Source organism: Eutrigla gurnardus, assembly GCF_963514095.1.
Source record: "Eutrigla gurnardus genome assembly, chromosome: 19".
Taxonomy (NCBI): Eukaryota; Metazoa; Chordata; class Actinopteri; order Perciformes; family Triglidae; genus Eutrigla; species Eutrigla gurnardus.
In genome coordinates this window covers 13610203-13626481 of record NC_139930.1, presented here as the reverse complement: position 1 = coordinate 13626481, position 16279 = coordinate 13610203, and the positions used below count along the sequence as shown (strand labels likewise).

The 16279-nt window shown below is 41.3% G+C and overlaps 1 protein-coding gene across 2 annotated transcripts in view; it reads right to left on the bottom strand.

Annotated features, from left to right (window-relative positions):
• Nucleotides 1–3975: 3975 nt before the first annotated feature.
• Nucleotides 3976–16279, bottom strand: part of rai14 (retinoic acid induced 14) — a 32574-nt gene continuing 20270 nt past the window's right edge. Inside the window, exons 7-21 of one of the 2 annotated variants that reach the window (XM_084036129.1) lie at nt 15929–15999; nt 13107–13213; nt 12491–12675; nt 11812–11837; nt 11352–11438; nt 10457–10546; nt 9870–10007; nt 9266–9367; nt 8013–8705; nt 7411–7880; nt 6890–7058; nt 6639–6806; nt 6374–6544; nt 6221–6286; nt 3976–5787 (exon numbers count right to left, since the gene is read on the bottom strand). In XM_084036129.1, the coding sequence (XP_083892255.1) occupies nt 5701–5787; nt 6221–6286; nt 6374–6544; nt 6639–6806; nt 6890–7058; nt 7411–7880; nt 8013–8705; nt 9266–9367; nt 9870–10007; nt 10457–10546; nt 11352–11438; nt 11812–11837; nt 12491–12675; nt 13107–13213; nt 15929–15999 (2630 nt within the window). In that variant the 3' untranslated portion in view covers nt 3976–5700. The remainder of the gene's footprint in view (nt 5788–6220; nt 6287–6373; nt 6545–6638; nt 6807–6889; nt 7059–7410; nt 7881–8012; nt 8706–9265; nt 9368–9869; nt 10008–10456; nt 10547–11351; nt 11439–11811; nt 11838–12490; nt 12676–13106; nt 13214–15928; nt 16000–16279) is intronic. The other variant, XM_084036130.1, reaches the window with a different exon arrangement.

Sequence of the window (16279 nt, the reverse complement as noted above, 5' to 3'; positions counted from 1 at the left end):
GTAAGCATGTCTTAGGTAGCTTCCAGATGTCGTTAATTGCAGCCAAAAGAGAGAAAAAAATGGAAATATTTCAATAAAAGAAAAAGCACAAACATCACATACTTGCAGATCCAAGTACCAACACTTGAGCAGATAAGGCAGGCCTGCTCACTGAGACCGAGCATACGGCCTATGACGCACATTAGTGAGAAGCCATTCAACAATATTTACTAAGACCACAAACCTTGATTAGTAGGAAATACACTGTTTAAACAAATTGTTAGCAAAGACACGGATATAAATTTTAAGAAATGTCCATAATGTGGCAACTTGGCAGGCGAAACTGCTCTACTTTATTGCTGCCGCGTTTAATCACTAGTGAGTCATGGTTGTCGAACTAGTAAAGTCACCTCTTCATCAGCAACTTCCTCTTCCCCTCCTCGGCCTGGTCCTCTCATGCTTCTGGCAGCGAATACAGGCTTGTACGGTACTTCAGAGGAGTCTTAGTGACATTAGTCATCCTTGCAGTGATTCAACATATACACTTGTCCCTCTCTCTTCATCTGCTGCTCTTGCTTCTCCATGTTTTTCTCTTGGCCACAACCTCTTCTCATTTCCTCCCCCGAATGGACTCCTTTAGCCGCAGTCTTCCTCTCCCGGGCTTTGACCGTCTGTTATGACTTCTTAACATCATCTAAACTACTTTTCATTTCTGGACTCTTTTTTTTTTCCCATGCACAGAATTATCTCGAATCACTTTTTTTTTGCGTTCATATATCATGAGCTGTCTTGCGTTGTCCTTTTTGTGGAAAATATGTTTTCAGTCCCAAAAATCCCTTATCTTTGTTCTGGGGTTCCTCAGGGTTCATCTCTGGGTCTTCTCATCATCTGCTGTCTTTTGGCGTTCTGTGTGCTTAATCCATTAACCCCTTGAACTTTACTGCCACAATGATGAGTCATCATTACGAAGACTTTTATCAAGTGTCCAAACATAAGAAACATCATACTACATTTGAGAGAAATGTCAAATTATATGCAAAATTATCGCCTGGATGTAACAGTGCATTCATGCTAATCAGAATATCTAGTTTCAAATATTTATATCAAGACAATAATGCTTTGAATTCTGGTAGCTGATAACTTTCATTGCAGATAAATCTGCAGATAATTTTCTCTGTAAATCTATTATTAATTTTATTTGTAAAAGGTTAATATAGATAATAGTTTTCTCACATTTTCCCAGAGCCATCAGTCAAATTGCTTGTTTAACCGACCGATAGCCCGAAGACCAAACATTTTACATTTTACTTATAAGATTAGGAAAAGTAGCTGCAGTAGATTTTTTAAACATCTTTAATTAATGCATTTAATTATTAATGTATTACCATTTAAATATGTTTTTGTTATACTGCTGTTGGAAGAAGTAAATTCGGAACATGTATGTGATATATAAAAAGAAAAAGAGACTTTAAGATATTAGAAATTGAAGGAATACAGAAAGCTCAATTTAATAGATTGTTAAATAAGCAACAGAAACTACTATAAAAGAGCCCCATGTTTGAATATCTTCCTGAAATAACATTAAAAATAAATATTTCACTCTCGCCGAGCACAGTTCATCCTGCCACTCACAGACCGGGATGCCTGACAAATACGGGCCCTTGCTGGATTTCGATCACAGCACTAGATCTCTCTCCAATAACTCCGGAGGCCTGAGGGCAGGCCGTGTGGGAAAGCAAGATTGACAGGAAGTTATCGTGTCAAGGCAGAGGTGTGTGTCTGTGTTTGCATGAGTGTGTGTAGTTTATTGCGTGCGTACGCGTATGTGTGTGTTTGCCCAGCGGGCAGAACACAGGGCCAGGGCAGGAAACGAAGTGGTTGTGCCACCGGTTAGAGGAAACAGAACGGCAGATAAATTACCCAGAGTTGGCTGGCAGGACTTCTGAGAGCTGTGGCTGAGTGGACATTGAGGGAGGACAGAGTGTTGACATGGAGGACTGTGTGCCTAACCCAACAGGAAGATAAACAATGCGTCTGAGTTTTGTTTTTATTCACCTCATATTTAAAATTCAGTGTATATTTCTTACTCGCTTAGCGGAGGAGGTTAGAGTATATATATATATATATATATATATATATCCTGGTTACGTTCAGTGTATTGATTTTGCTTTCACTGTGAACTTCTCTTCCCCAAACATTTTTTTGATTGTATAATTCGTCTCTATATTGAGGGAATCTGTGAGCTAAGGTTTTCCAGTACCAACAAGTTATCTGTAATTGCTGTGTGAATTTTGGCAAAGGCTGCCATCTAGTGGACATTTATGGTCTGTTCAATCAATTGTTCAATTAAAATGCTCTTGCACTTCACCACCAAACACATCACAAGTATGTTTAGATAAATCTGATTTTATTCTTTAATGACCAAATAAACACTTTGGGCCAATTTGTGCTCATGGAGGAAGTTTCTGTCTTTGCTAGATAAGTTTTAATGCAGCCAAACCTGTAATCTGTAATCTCCATATGACGGAAAGCCCTGAATAATTTGTTGTATCTCTTTATCTGGAAGCCAAAGGCCTTTAAAGTTGCACAGCTGAGAACTGCTTTTGTTCCTGTGGCCATTGATTGTGGCAGATTATGATGCAAGCTGTGTGTTTTGGGAGAAGTGTGTCCCATTTTCTGTTGTGCTGGACATGCATTCAGAATTGAAGGGTGTCAAAACCCTTATTATTGTGTTTCCATTGGCCAACTATGTCTCACAAGCTTGGTGTTGTTGTGTTGTTTGAAAATGTATAGAGTACTGCATGTTTGTCACTGTTTCAGATAGACATTGACTGTTCTACAAAGAAAACATGAGAAAAAAAAACAGTTTTTAAATGATAATTTCAGTTAATGAAAGACAAAAAGTAGCCCCGTTTAAAAAAAACAACAACAACAACAACCCCTCCTTAGTTACCCATTCGAGACTTGACGCAATGGGGCTTGTTTACGACCCTGTTGAATCTAAACATCAATATTTCCAGCAATGTGAAGTTGGTTCTGGGACGCCGGCGAACCACAGTGAGAGCCATTATCTCCAAATGGGAACCGTGGTGAATCTTCCCAAGAGCGGCTGGTCTACCAAAATTCCTCATCATCGATGACTCATCCAGGAAGTCTCAAAAGAACCCAGACAAACGTCTAATAAGCTGCAGCGCTCGCTCAGTCAACGTCGGCGGCGATTAATCCTCCATAAGAAAGAAACAAGACAAAAAGTGTATCAATGGGAGAGTTGAAGGCGTAATCCACTAACACAGAGGAACATAAATGCAAATGCAAAGCAAACACTGCATTCCACCATAAGAACATCACCCAGTGGAACATGGTGATGGAGGTGCGATGGTGAGGGGATGCATTGCTGCTTCAGGACCTGGGCGACCTGCAGTAATTAACAGAAGCAAAAGTAAAAGTCCACCTCTGTATGACTCAAAAGAGCTCTAAATCAAGGTTTTGGAGAGGCATAGTCAAAGTCTTGAAACGAGACCAGCTGAGATACTGTGGCAGGACCAAAAACAGGCTCTTCGTGCTGGAAAAACCCTCCGATGTAGCTGAATTACAGCAATTCTGCGAAGAACAGTGGGCCAAAATTCCTCCACAGTGACGGGAAAGACCGATTTCCAGTTATCGGAAGTTGCAGTTGTTGCCGCTAAAACGTGACAGAACCAGTTATTAAGTTAAGGGCTGCAATGACGTTCTCGCCTTCAATTAGTGAAGTGATCATTCAAAAACTGTTTTCCGTTCACTCTTGTCCTCGTCTTATATTCGATTGTGTTTGAAGATCTTAAGCAGAAATAGAAATGCTTTTTTGACATTGTATGTGTTCTAAATGTGGTTCGTCAATCTGTGGTGGCTTGAAAATGCATGCAGGCAAAGTGTACTGTACTCATTACCTTTTTTATAATAATGAAGTAACTTTCACACGTTTTGATGTGTAAGAGACAGAAAACAGACACAAAGTGGTACAATTATTGGAAATGTATTAATGTGGGCAACAAAGCAGTTGGCAACAAGTACTTCTTCAAAAACCAACAACAAAAGATTTGCTTTCTTTTCCCTTTCTTGTTATAAAATATTTCAGTCCATGTCTAGAGAGTTAAATTGTTTGATATTCTACAACTTGTGAAATAAAGCAAAAGCTCTACTCGGGGTCTAACAAATCTCAGGTCAGGTGTAAATCATGTTCAGTAAAAATTCAGTTCCTGAGTGTGAAATGAGGGTGGGAGCTACAGTCAGCCGTGTATTAATAATTATACGTGACTCAGTGTTAGTGTTGGCTGTGTTCTCCTCGTCTCAGACAGGACGAGGGTGATATCTAAGTGTGTACGGCTTTAAGTACAGGACTAAGGCAAAGGAGTGTGATATGAAATGCATCCTGTAACTGCGTACCTACAAAGAGTATGACAGTATGACAGACAGTAAGAGTGAAAACATTCCTGGTTAATGAATAAATTAACGAAGGTGTAGAGCAGAGCAGGGAAACTCAACCGTTTGCTTTCAGCCAACACACCTCGCATGCTTTTCAAGTAAGGAATCACTGAACGAAAGACCAAAGTCTCAATTTAGAAATTGTAAGAACCAAAAACCTAACTATCCTCTGAATCAAACGGACTCGGAGGAGCCCACACTGGTGGATTACAACTGAAATGTGTTCTTTTTTTATGATGGTAAACAATCATTCAACCTCTTATGTGTAAAGTATGAATAATAACAAGAAAATAAACAAGTTCAGATGTCACTAGACCAAGTAGTGCGTTGTTATGCTTAAGGAAAAAGGAATTTCATTCACACACACACATCATACAGACAAAACAAGGCCATCAAAAATACAGCTATGAAACCTCTTCATTAAAGAACAGTATTTTAGAAAACATTGTAATACAATTCTGTAAAATATTTTTTTTTTTTATCATTTTTGTGCTAATAGGAAAATAGCAATACAAACAGTATCGTGCTTATTCTTCAAAGAAGTGCGGCCAAAAAAAAAAAAATACATTTCTGTGATTTTTTTTTTTGGGCTGGTGTTGAGCAAAGTTGCATGCATTAATAGGGCACAAATAATTTAGATTATATCAGGAAAATGTTGACAACCATGAAACCTTTAGACAACACGTAAAATAATACTTAACCGTTGTATCATAAAATAGATACTAGCAACAGCAGCGCCGAGTGAGTCTTTCATTCCTCCGAGCGCACATTGTAACAGAAACCAACCACATGAAACTCAGTGTTTTCAGTGGACTGATTAGTACGCACATACAGTACATGTATGTTTCTGTTGGAGTACACGTATGTTTGCAATATCGTGCCTGTCCAAATGCATGTGATTGACAGCGTATTGTTAACATGCACACACTGAGATTATACGTTTGGCTGGAACCGCGTGGTTCTTTCATCCATTTGAATGTACGACATCTCCGTGCTGGGCTGGGGTTTCCCAAAAGCATTTCCTGTCACAAGATCCATGATCTTTAGATCTTAGTCGGTCAAAATGGCATCAGCAAAGGCAATGAGTATGATTGTAAACCTATTCCTCAGTAACAGGTACTCAGGGTTTACCCAGAGGCACCACGTGTTGCTCTTTAGCAGAACAAGCAACGTGTGAATTCAGAAGGAAGGAAAAGTTCTGACAGCGGTAGTTCACTTTTCGTTCACTACATGCTTTTGGGAAACCAGGCCCGGTGTGTCTTAGCAGGCTTCCTTGGCTGGGCTTGGCATCTTGCACATCATCAGGATCTGCTTCAAGGCTTTCTGGACGTCCTCATCCATCTGACCCTGGAGGCACACAGCACTGGTTCAGTAAACTAAGTCAAGTAAATACAAACACATTAAAATCACTATTTCTCACATTTTGTAGTTCTTTTGTGTTGATTTGTCCAGATTTTTTTTAAGATGTATGCTGCTAGTCCAATATAATGGATCTCACTATGGTTCCAGGTTTCAAAAGAACTACTTTCCACCAGAGAAATGCCCCATATCATGTATAATATTTTAAAAGTGAGTCTTGTGAGTGCAGCAAATGTGATTCCATACTCCTCCATCATATTGGGATGGATCCAGAAATTGTATTTAAAAAAACAAAAACAAAAAAACGATATGCATGGCTGGATACCATAACAATTGAAATATTCATAATTTGGGTGAACCATTCCCGCAACATTTGAGTTGGAAACTTGCATGTTCTCGGCAAACTAATGGATAGATTTACCTGGACGGCGTAGAGGAGGTGCATCCTGTACACCGAAACTATCTCATGGTGCTGCTTCTTTGACTCCTACAAAGAAAACATGAGGTTATCACACCTGTTTCTACTTTTTATATTTAAGTATTCAAAGTACACTCGTGTGTGACCAATTCTTACAGCTAGCTGGTACTGTAGTTGTTTGATCTGCTGCTGCATCGTCTCCAGCTGCTGGTTCAGCTGCTGGTTCTGCTGCAGTCTCTTGGACGGAGAACCAGAGCTGTAGGAGAGCTGTGATAGGCTGTTTAAGGCATCCTTCAGCTTCCCCACCTCCCGCGACAGGTCATCTATCTGAGAGGGAAAAAAAGACATGCACTCAAATCATGTTTCTAAATGACAAGTGTCAAGTCCTACGATAGTGAAGGCACTTCTGCTTATTACTGACCCTCTTGTTCTTCTCTCTCTCTGAGGCAACGTGGTTCTCAACCAGCTGTTTCAGCTGACACACGGCATCCTGGGACTCTGCCAGCCTGCTGGTCAAGGTGTGGTTCTCCTTCTCCCTCGACATCACCAGCTCCTGCAGGGCCTCCCGCTCTGCACAGTTCTCCCGTGCCTGATGGATGGATACGAGTGTGGACAGGTTAGTTTTAAGAAGTACATGGTATGGAAAGATCATAAACAGTCTTTTCTTCACACCTTCTGCCATGCATCAGCAGCCTCCAGAGCCATCTCGTCCTGCTTCCTGAGGGCCCCCTGGAGGAGCTGCGTCAGGTGGTTCACCTCACCCTCCAGTTGCCCTCGTGTGGTCTCGTGCTCTGTGCGAGAAACTGAATCATCCGGTGTGACATCTTTCTCTGCCGTCAGCCTTTTTGTGAAATATACACAAGAATCTCATGGTGATTCATAGTCGCTTTGTTCAGACACAATAGGAGAAACAATCTTCATATGAATGCCTTTTAGCTCCCACACACTGGATTGTAAACAAGTAATGGAGTAAAAAATGAATATAGTTTCCTTCAGGAATAGGAAAGCAATATTGAATACTTAAGAAGTACCTTCAAATTGTACAGTACTAAAGTTAATGTATTATATTCCTCCCGTGCTTTTCTGATACTCATTTCATAAGCCCCACCTCCACCTCAGCATCCAGCTGTACTCTTTAGAAAAAAAAAAGCAGACAAAGGATGCATCCATCAACGAATACTTTTCTCCCTCACCTGTTCTGGAGAGCCTCCACCTGCAAGCTTTTCTGGTGCAGCTGCTCTTTCAGTGCCTCTGACTGGCTTTCCAGCTCTTTGATGGCATTTCCCAGAGATGACATCACCTGCGTGTGGTCGGCGAGGGCCACCGAGCTCTGTGCCTGAGCTTCTGCTTCCTGCCTCAGCAGCGAAATCTCCTCTTGAGCAGCAGAGTGCTCCTTGTCTTTCTCAGCCAGCGACATCTGCAGCTCCTCCACCTTGCCGTTCAGCACCTGGACCTGCTGCTGTTCCGAGGTGGGGGACGAGGCGGCGCTGCTCTCAGCCAGCTGTTTCTGTGCAGCACTTAGTTGACTTTTGGTTTCACTGTAGGAGTGCGAGAGTTCCAGCAAGCGGCGCTGCAGCCCGGCAATCACCTCGTTGAGCTCACCCTTCATTTCTTCAAAGTCTTTGGCTGCTGCTTCAACAGGCACCGTGCCCCTCAGAGCCTCCTGAACAACAAATTATAGAGCAAACATGTACAATAAGTAGAATGAAAAGTGAAATAAATCAATGATGAAGAAATGTCATCTTTACTTTGTTATACATTCAAAGTACTCCACCAAAAAGAGGCCCATATTCACCTGGAGCATCCTAATCTCCTCTTGTGCCTCCTTGTACAGCTCCTCAATCTGTGCAGCCCTCTGTTCTTCCTCCTTTACACACCGGCTTTCATCCTCCACCCTCCTCAGCGCCTCCTCCAGCTGTGTGATGCGCTGGGCTGCTTTCTCCTGCTCGGATCCCGATTGGGCAAGCAGGACCCTCAGCTGGTTTACTTCATGCTCAAGTGTGGATGATCTCTGGGCCTCCTCTTTGTCCGTCAGCTCACCTCCTCCCCGTCCCATCTGAACCCTCAGCTCCTCCACCTCCTCCACGGCTTGGTGGTATCTCTCCTGAGTGTCCGTCAGCTTCGACTGAAGCTCCGCGAGAGTCTCCATCAACTCTTCCTCTCTTCCTTTCACCCTCTCGCTCTCATCCTCCTCTCGCCCTCTGACTCGCTCAGGCTTCAGCTGGGCCTGAAGCGAGCGGTTTTCCTTCCTGGTTTCTAGCAGTTTCACTTGAACGCTCTCTAGCGCCTGTCTCAACAGCGTGACCTCCTCTTTGCTCCTTCCTTCACTCTCTTCTTCCTCCCGTCGGACGGAAACACTATCTTCCCTTTCCACATGTGGCGGGGAATCAAACTCATCCTGGGTGGAGTGGAAGGAGGAGTTGGAGGCCATGCTGTTTGGACGACCAGTGTCCTTCAGGTCTTCGCTTCCTTGGAGGGAGGGATGTTTCTGTGAGGTGAGGGATTGAAAAATAAATGTTTGTGTCCAACATGGGTCATTGCATGGATGGAGGATCGAAACCAACAAAAGCAGAACCTTCTCACATTCAGTTTGGCATTTCTCTTTAGAAGAACAATGGAAAAGGAAGTTTCTAATTCCTTTTTTCCTCCTCATTTTAATTCACTAATGGATCAATCATTTAACAGAAAATTTGTCTGCAACAATTTAAATTGTATGGGCATGAGGGATGATTACTGGGACCACTTAGTCTTTAAATGGCCATGTATGTATTGTTTTGTTTTGTATTTTATTTTCTTAAAATGCTACTTTTGCGTATTATTCCAATTTTCTATTATTTTATTATTATACAACAATATTTGATATTGACTTGTTTATCCAAATAAAAACAGAACTTAAATAGAAATGCTGTGAATAGTTTGCTATAGTTTAGATGAAGACGGTGCAGTAGTTAATTACTTTATGCAGCATACAGATCATGCATTTACCTTGGTTACGTTCATTCATTGGTTTATAGATAACTCATGAGCGTGAGTAAATGGCTTACATACCTTAAGTATGCTTGCAAGTTGCTGATTCTCCAAAGTAAGAGCAGTAACCTTGGCTTGCAGAGAAGAAACCAGAGCTGCAGATGCTGTAAAAGTGTGCTCAACCTGTCAACACATACATTCACATGCAGAGGCACACAGAGGAAAAACAGACAGAAAAGCAACGTTAAGGACCACTAGCTACGTGCTGAAAAACAAAAAACGAGCTGCGACACGTCTGAAGCTTAGGTTAGACCTCCTTCAAGAATGCCCAAGGTGAAAAGGTTCAGCGGTACACAGCTATCTGTTGTCAGAGTCTAGTATTACATTTACAAAAGCAGTGTTGATTTAAGATTTTAACAACCAGAAAGACTTTTAGAAAACTTCTCATACATAGGAAAAAGCTAAGAATGAATGGAAATGCCCACCATGTAAAACATCCATATATCTAGCTAAGTTTAAATTCTCTTGATCAAAATAAAACTACATTTTGGTTGGATTGGGTCGAAGATTCACACCAATAATTACACTCGTGTACCATCATTTACTTGGAAACTCTTTGAGTCACCACATCGATTTTTAAAACTGTTATATAAAGTCACAATAGTGCTGCTTAGTTGTTAATCACCTTCGTATCCAGTTCAGAAGCAGCTGCCGTCTGCTCCACCGACTCCTTCAGGTCTTCGATTGTTTCCAGCAACATGTTTCTCTCCTCATGGAGCTTCTCAACCTCCTCTCTCAGCGTTGCTCCTTTAACCTCATCCTCCTTTGAAATGAGCAAAAAAAAGGAGGAGCGGTGGAATTGAGGAGTGGGAGGGGAGACGAGGAAATGATGGACAAGGAAAGGGAGCAAAGGTGAGAGAAGGAGGAAGAGGGGAAAGGGGATGAAGGTTCAAGGCAAGAATTTAGTTAATTGGCACATGAGATGCAAACGTCTCCTAAATCACAAGATAATTATCTATAAAATGTCTCCCTCTGGATTTGAAATGTGAGATTGTTGCATATTTGCCTGTAACATCTTTGCGTGTTTCCCATCAACATTCACACCCAAGTGTTATTCATTTGCATAAACCTTTATTGAAAAATACAAGGAAATAGCTCGTGCAGTTTCTTGCTTTTAATTTAAATAAATAAGACCATCTCTGAAGGCATACTGTCTTATTCAAGTTATAATATTTGTCACATTAACTGTGTTTTTTACAGGCTTTATATTACCTTGTAGTTGAACCGTTTAGGAGTTTCACTTGTGTTGGATCCAGGAGTCCCAGCGGAGGTGAAGACTGAAGGAGAGGAGGGTCCCGAGCTCTGAAGAAGGGTGAAGTTGATTAGTTTTTAGATTTGTTTTCTTCATAAAGCCCTGCCTACAATTGTTCTTGTGCAGCTTTAAAAACACATTAGTGCAGTGTGTTTAGAATTTGTTGTTACATAAACCTCAGAGACTTCAACATGTCTTTTTGCAATGAATAAGTACCCTAGATGTTTGTATGAAGTACATTTTTAAAACCTAAACTCTGGAAAACAAAAGGCAGATTAGTAAATGAATTAAATGAACATACAGGAGTAAAATACTCTGTTATACTTTTCCTAACCATAAACCAATGAGAGACTGTAATATATCAGATAATATGATAGACCAGTAGGCCTGTCACAATAACGCATTTTCTGGGACAATTTATTTACCCAGAAATAACTGTAAATTTCATGCCACTGATACTATCGCAACACACTAATAACTAATAATGAAAAAACAATGCACTTTTGATTAAGAATATTCAGACATTAGAATTGAAAAATGAAAAATATATTACATTATCCTAAAATAAAACCACACAACCACAACGATAAATAAATTCAACTGGCAGGCTGAGTCTTGGGTTGGGAAAACCATAAGAAAAAGACATTCTTATGTAAACAAACATTCATGCACAACAGGAAGGTTTGTGTCCATATATCTGATGAACTATAAGTAAATAAAGAAATGATTGTGACAGGCCTACAGACCAAACACATACAGGTCTGACAACTCATTTTATGAATATACGGCAGACGTGCATTAATATAGAGTGACACTGGTACAAGCAGACGGATACAAAGAGAGACATGCATTTACCTGCAGTGGGCTAATAGGAGGTGGAGGTGCTTTTCGTTTTTTGGGAGTTGTGCTCCGTTCATCACTTAGTTTAGCTACTTGATCATGCTGAGGAGCCAGCAAAGAGACGGAGAAGAATGGCAACAGAAAGAGAGAAAAAGAAAGGAGTGGTTGAGTGCTGGTTAGTAAGAGAAGGGTCAATCAATGAGTGCTACATTTTTTTTTAAAAATAGCAACTAAAAGATGTTTTACAAGCTGAGAAAATTGATATTGACACGTAAGAAAAACGGATACTAAACTACAGTCCGTGATATGTGTGTGTGATTTGGCTTCGGCTCTTCCTCACTATAAATCACATTGTAGTGCTAAGAACTAATTCAGACTGTTTTACTATTAATAGTTGATTGGTTGTTGTTATTGTGATCTCCTTTTTGTGAGGACCTCTGAAGAAAAGTTTAGAAAAACAAGATTGGTGTGTTACCTGAGGACTTCTAGGAGACTTTGTATCTGTCAAAAGGAAAAAAACATCAAAAATCAAACAAGTGATAATTATAGCTTCCTCCTGTTCTACCAAAGGTCAAACTGCATTCATAGAGAGCGATACTGACGGGAGAATTCCTCCAGATGGCAGTGTTGACTCTGTGTTGGAACCAGACCGGTACTCTCTACCACAAAGAGGCTACATTTGTGTACATGTGTGTGCATTGAGGGGGGGGAAGCTGGTCCTCATAAGATCAACCATTAAATAGTAAGCTTAGGACTTACATTTTGGTTAAAGTTTGTTTTAGGTCTGAGATTAGGTCTCCAGGGACATCATTTAAGTCAGTGCAACTTCCTTTAAAGTTTCTCTGCATAATATTCAGAGCTTTGACAAAGCAAACGACTATTTAAATGTAAAGATATAGTGGAATAATGTCTGCCTGAGCAGAGGACGAAGCCGCTCTCCCTCCGAGTGTAATCTGAGCATCTCTGTGCTTTGTTTACACAGACGGGCCGGTCGTGCGTACCCTTTAGTGCATGTTAGCTGCGAGCCACTGGCTCAGCCGTCGCAGTGTTGAGAGCCAACTTTAGCATACAAAACAAGTGTGTGTGTAGGAGGCAAAAAAGTTAATGGAAATTCACATCAACACACAGTGAGTGTGACTTTGCATTACTCTCACCAGATACTTGTTGTCTGTTCAGGGCAACGGCGAGGGCAGTTTTGACCTCCGAGTTGCCCAACAGCTTGGCGTAGTGTGCGACATCATGTCCTTGTGCATCTACAGCCGACAGATCGGCTCCTCGCTGAACCAAGACTTCAACAACCGAAACGCTGTTCGATTCGCTGGCCAGCATCAAGGCTGTCCTGCAACACAGAATACAACAAATACCGATCACCAATCCAACATCTATCACTCATCCAACATCACCGGTGTCTTTAAAGGCTTGAAATTCAAAATTCAGAGCCTAAGTATGATTGAAGGATTGCTTCCACGTGGCTCTCAACATGGCGAACAAATAGGAAGTGCAAACCAGGACATCAGTGCTGACAGAGCTACACACGGGTACTCACATGTACTAATATGCACACACTGGCCCAGCTGCGTAAACAAAGCACGGAGGCTCTTGGATTAATAAATGCAGAGGGAGGGAGCGTTACTTCATTCTCTGCTCAGGTGGAATTACTCCACCCGATATTTACATAGCAAATACACTAATGATCTAAATGTTGAATTTAGCACCTTTAATTTGCCATCACTACCGTTCCACCTCATTCCTGAATCGCTGCGTTTGTACCTGCCACTGTTGTCACAAGTGTTGATTTCGGCGCCGCAATCCAGCAAAGCGCTGCACGCCTCAGCATGAGCTTGTTTGGCTGACAACAGCAAAGGGGTGAAGCCGTCCTTTGGAACAAACAGACATTATACACGTTAGATTTGACTGAAATCGGGACCTTAAACACAGCTACATAACTTATATCTTGTGACACCAGGACGTGGGCCTGGACATGACGTATGGCAAGTGTGTGTGTGGTGAGAGAAATCTCAGATCCATGTGAAAAAGGAGTGGATGTCTCCAATGAATTTCCCAGCAGATAAACGGAAAAAGGCCAAGTTGTTGAACTTTCTGGAGAGGCATAGATTTTGGGAAAACCCCTCAAATTATATATTTACTGCTCTAAATGAATGGGCTGACTCTGTTGAGGTTATTTGCCCCGAGTTCAGCAACTGAGGCAATATTTCATCCAACTTAATCCTATTTTTTCCCCAGGACTGAAAGATCCTAACCCCAAGCATGACATGTAACCTAACCGTTACCATCTATGACATAAATTAAGCTAAACATTTGATTGGCTGAGCTTGTGGAGGGCAGTGTCAGGCCTGGAAGGAGCCATAACATCACCATCACCAAGCTGACATTAAAACTGGATATTAAACTGTGTGAATAGACGTTTCCAAAGGTCATTTATACTAAACAAAAGGAGAAAAAAAAAATCCAAGGTCATGTCCAACTGGAAAAAGCGAAGCATGTCAAGTAACAGTAAAGTGTGTCAGCATAACTTAGTGTTCTATATTACAAGGCTGCTGCTCCGACACACCACAGAACAAAACTATGTTGTGGGTTCCTCCGAGCTTTGCTAAAGACTTTAACAGCTCTCTGGCTGCTCTGCTGACTCCGTGTTTCTACGGAAATGTTTCTCCTCTGGAATTTAAAAAGACAGAATGTTGTATTTCATACGTTTTTCATCTCGGGGTAATAGATTCAGCGTATGCTCGGATGAATGGTGAGAGCGCAGGTGTACAAATGTTTGTCGACACTTGAGTTGTGTTTACAACGTGCTGCCATCTTGTCAGTTTAAAGCCAGAACACCATATTTGGGCAACGAGGTGAAGACTGGTCAGAGCAGACGTGAATGAGATCATTTGAGAGGCCTGTCAGTCAAAGCAAACACACACGGACACGCCAGTTTAAAAGCTTAGTGCACATCTAATGGGATGAAGGTCCTCACTCCAGGTGGAATCATTGCTAAATACTACAGTAAACTTGAATTTCAGTACCTAAAAGTAATGAATCACTTCCTGGTATGTGGACGTCGACTGGACTAGCCTAGACCCGATTCATGCTTGTTGAACTTTTACCACACTGCCTAGAATACACATGCACCGTCATTTTGTCATGTAAAACTCTCAAGACTATCACGTTTTCAGCCATTAAGATATTTGTATCGTCAGACAATTCTGTCATTTTTAATTAACACTCAAACCAAACAATTACCATGTTAAGCCTGTGAATTGTGTCAAGGTTGAGCTTCTTTTATACAACAGAATTAGATCTCTGTCCAACTGAAAACATAAGGAAGCTTTTACACTACATAATACCACCGTCCCTGAGCAGTTTACATTTACTTGATTTTCTTTAAACATTCTTTGTCCGACATATGAAAGACCGAGCAGATGTTCCTCTATATCTCGCTGTGTGTTTTATTTAAGTCAAATATAGAACAGATAAACATATTTGTTACAGTCATGCCGTATGCCAGAGGCTAACATGCTGGCGTGTTTTGCTCAGCACAGAAACGGCATGTTCCAGACGACTTTGTGGTTCTCAGTATGTGTGTCCACGAACAGCAGACAGAGAGCTGCTCACATCTCACACATAGTTACTGATGTTTATGCCTGGAAAAGTAAATGATCACATTATGTCTTCCGGTCAACAGAAAGCTGCACTAAAGCACCGTCTTCAAGCCATGGAAACTAGGTTTTGTCATTTCCTATGTATATAAACCTAAAATGCAAGAACACGAAAAACCCTAAAAAAGTCTAGTCGGGCCTGCTCCGGTTGTAACAGGATTTCAGGAACGCTATATAACTATAAAATCCGTAAAGCCACAACATAGAACTTGTTAAAGGCTTAAACCAGCATGAGGCAGCAATACATTTTAATTAGAAGTAAATAGAACATCTTTACATGTAGGCTAAAAGACCACTGATATGATAATAAAAAGGGATATAAATGGGCAACACATTCTCTTCTCCGTTTCTTTTCTCTTTTTTTACACACTTACAATATATCGTAACAACACACCCCAGTTGGGTAAAAACCACAGGCATGGAGCGTCACTGCAATGGAGACCACATGTCTGCGGCTTGAGAGCACAGTTCCCACAGTACACTGACCCCCTACCTCACACACACTCACATGCACACACACACAATGAGCAATCTTTCAACGGTGAATGATAAACAAGTTAAGGTCAGTTCATTAGGATCCTTTATATTGTAGATCCACAGCTGTGAGAGAACTCTGAAGTTCATTTAAAACAATATTGTTTTACCTGCTAGTTTAACGCACATAAAAGGGACAAAATTAATCAAAAGCAACCTGAAGCAAATGCAGGACCAATAAGACAGGTAAGTATTAATGAAAATCCAAAGCGTACAAACGGCTATGCTAGAATAAGTTCCTCTCTGAAAATAACACAGTACAAAGTTATATGAATCAGACTGAATGTAACATTTCTGTGGTCTTTATTTCCGTTTCAGAGCCTCTTACTATCCTGCCAGTAAAATTAAGTCTGGGAAAAGAAAGAAAGTGGAAGTAATAATCAAAGTACATACTGCATCTTTCTGGTTGATGGGACTTTTGAGTTCACACAGCAGTTGGACGGTCTGGATGTTCCCGCTGGCAGCTGAAGATCAAATAAAACAGAGAGGCAGTCGTGAATAGAACCGCAAATGTGTCAGGATTTTTTTACATTTGTAGCCATCCATCCATCCATCCTCCATTTTTCTGAAGCCAGGTCGCCGGCATTCCAGACGTCCCTCTCCCCAGCGACCCTTCCCAGCATTCCTGGGGAACCCAGGAGCTTTCCCAGGCCAGATGAGATATATAATCCCTCTAGCATGTCCTGGGTCTACTCTCTCACCAGTTGGACATGCCCGAAAAACCTCTCAAAGTCTAGGAAGAAT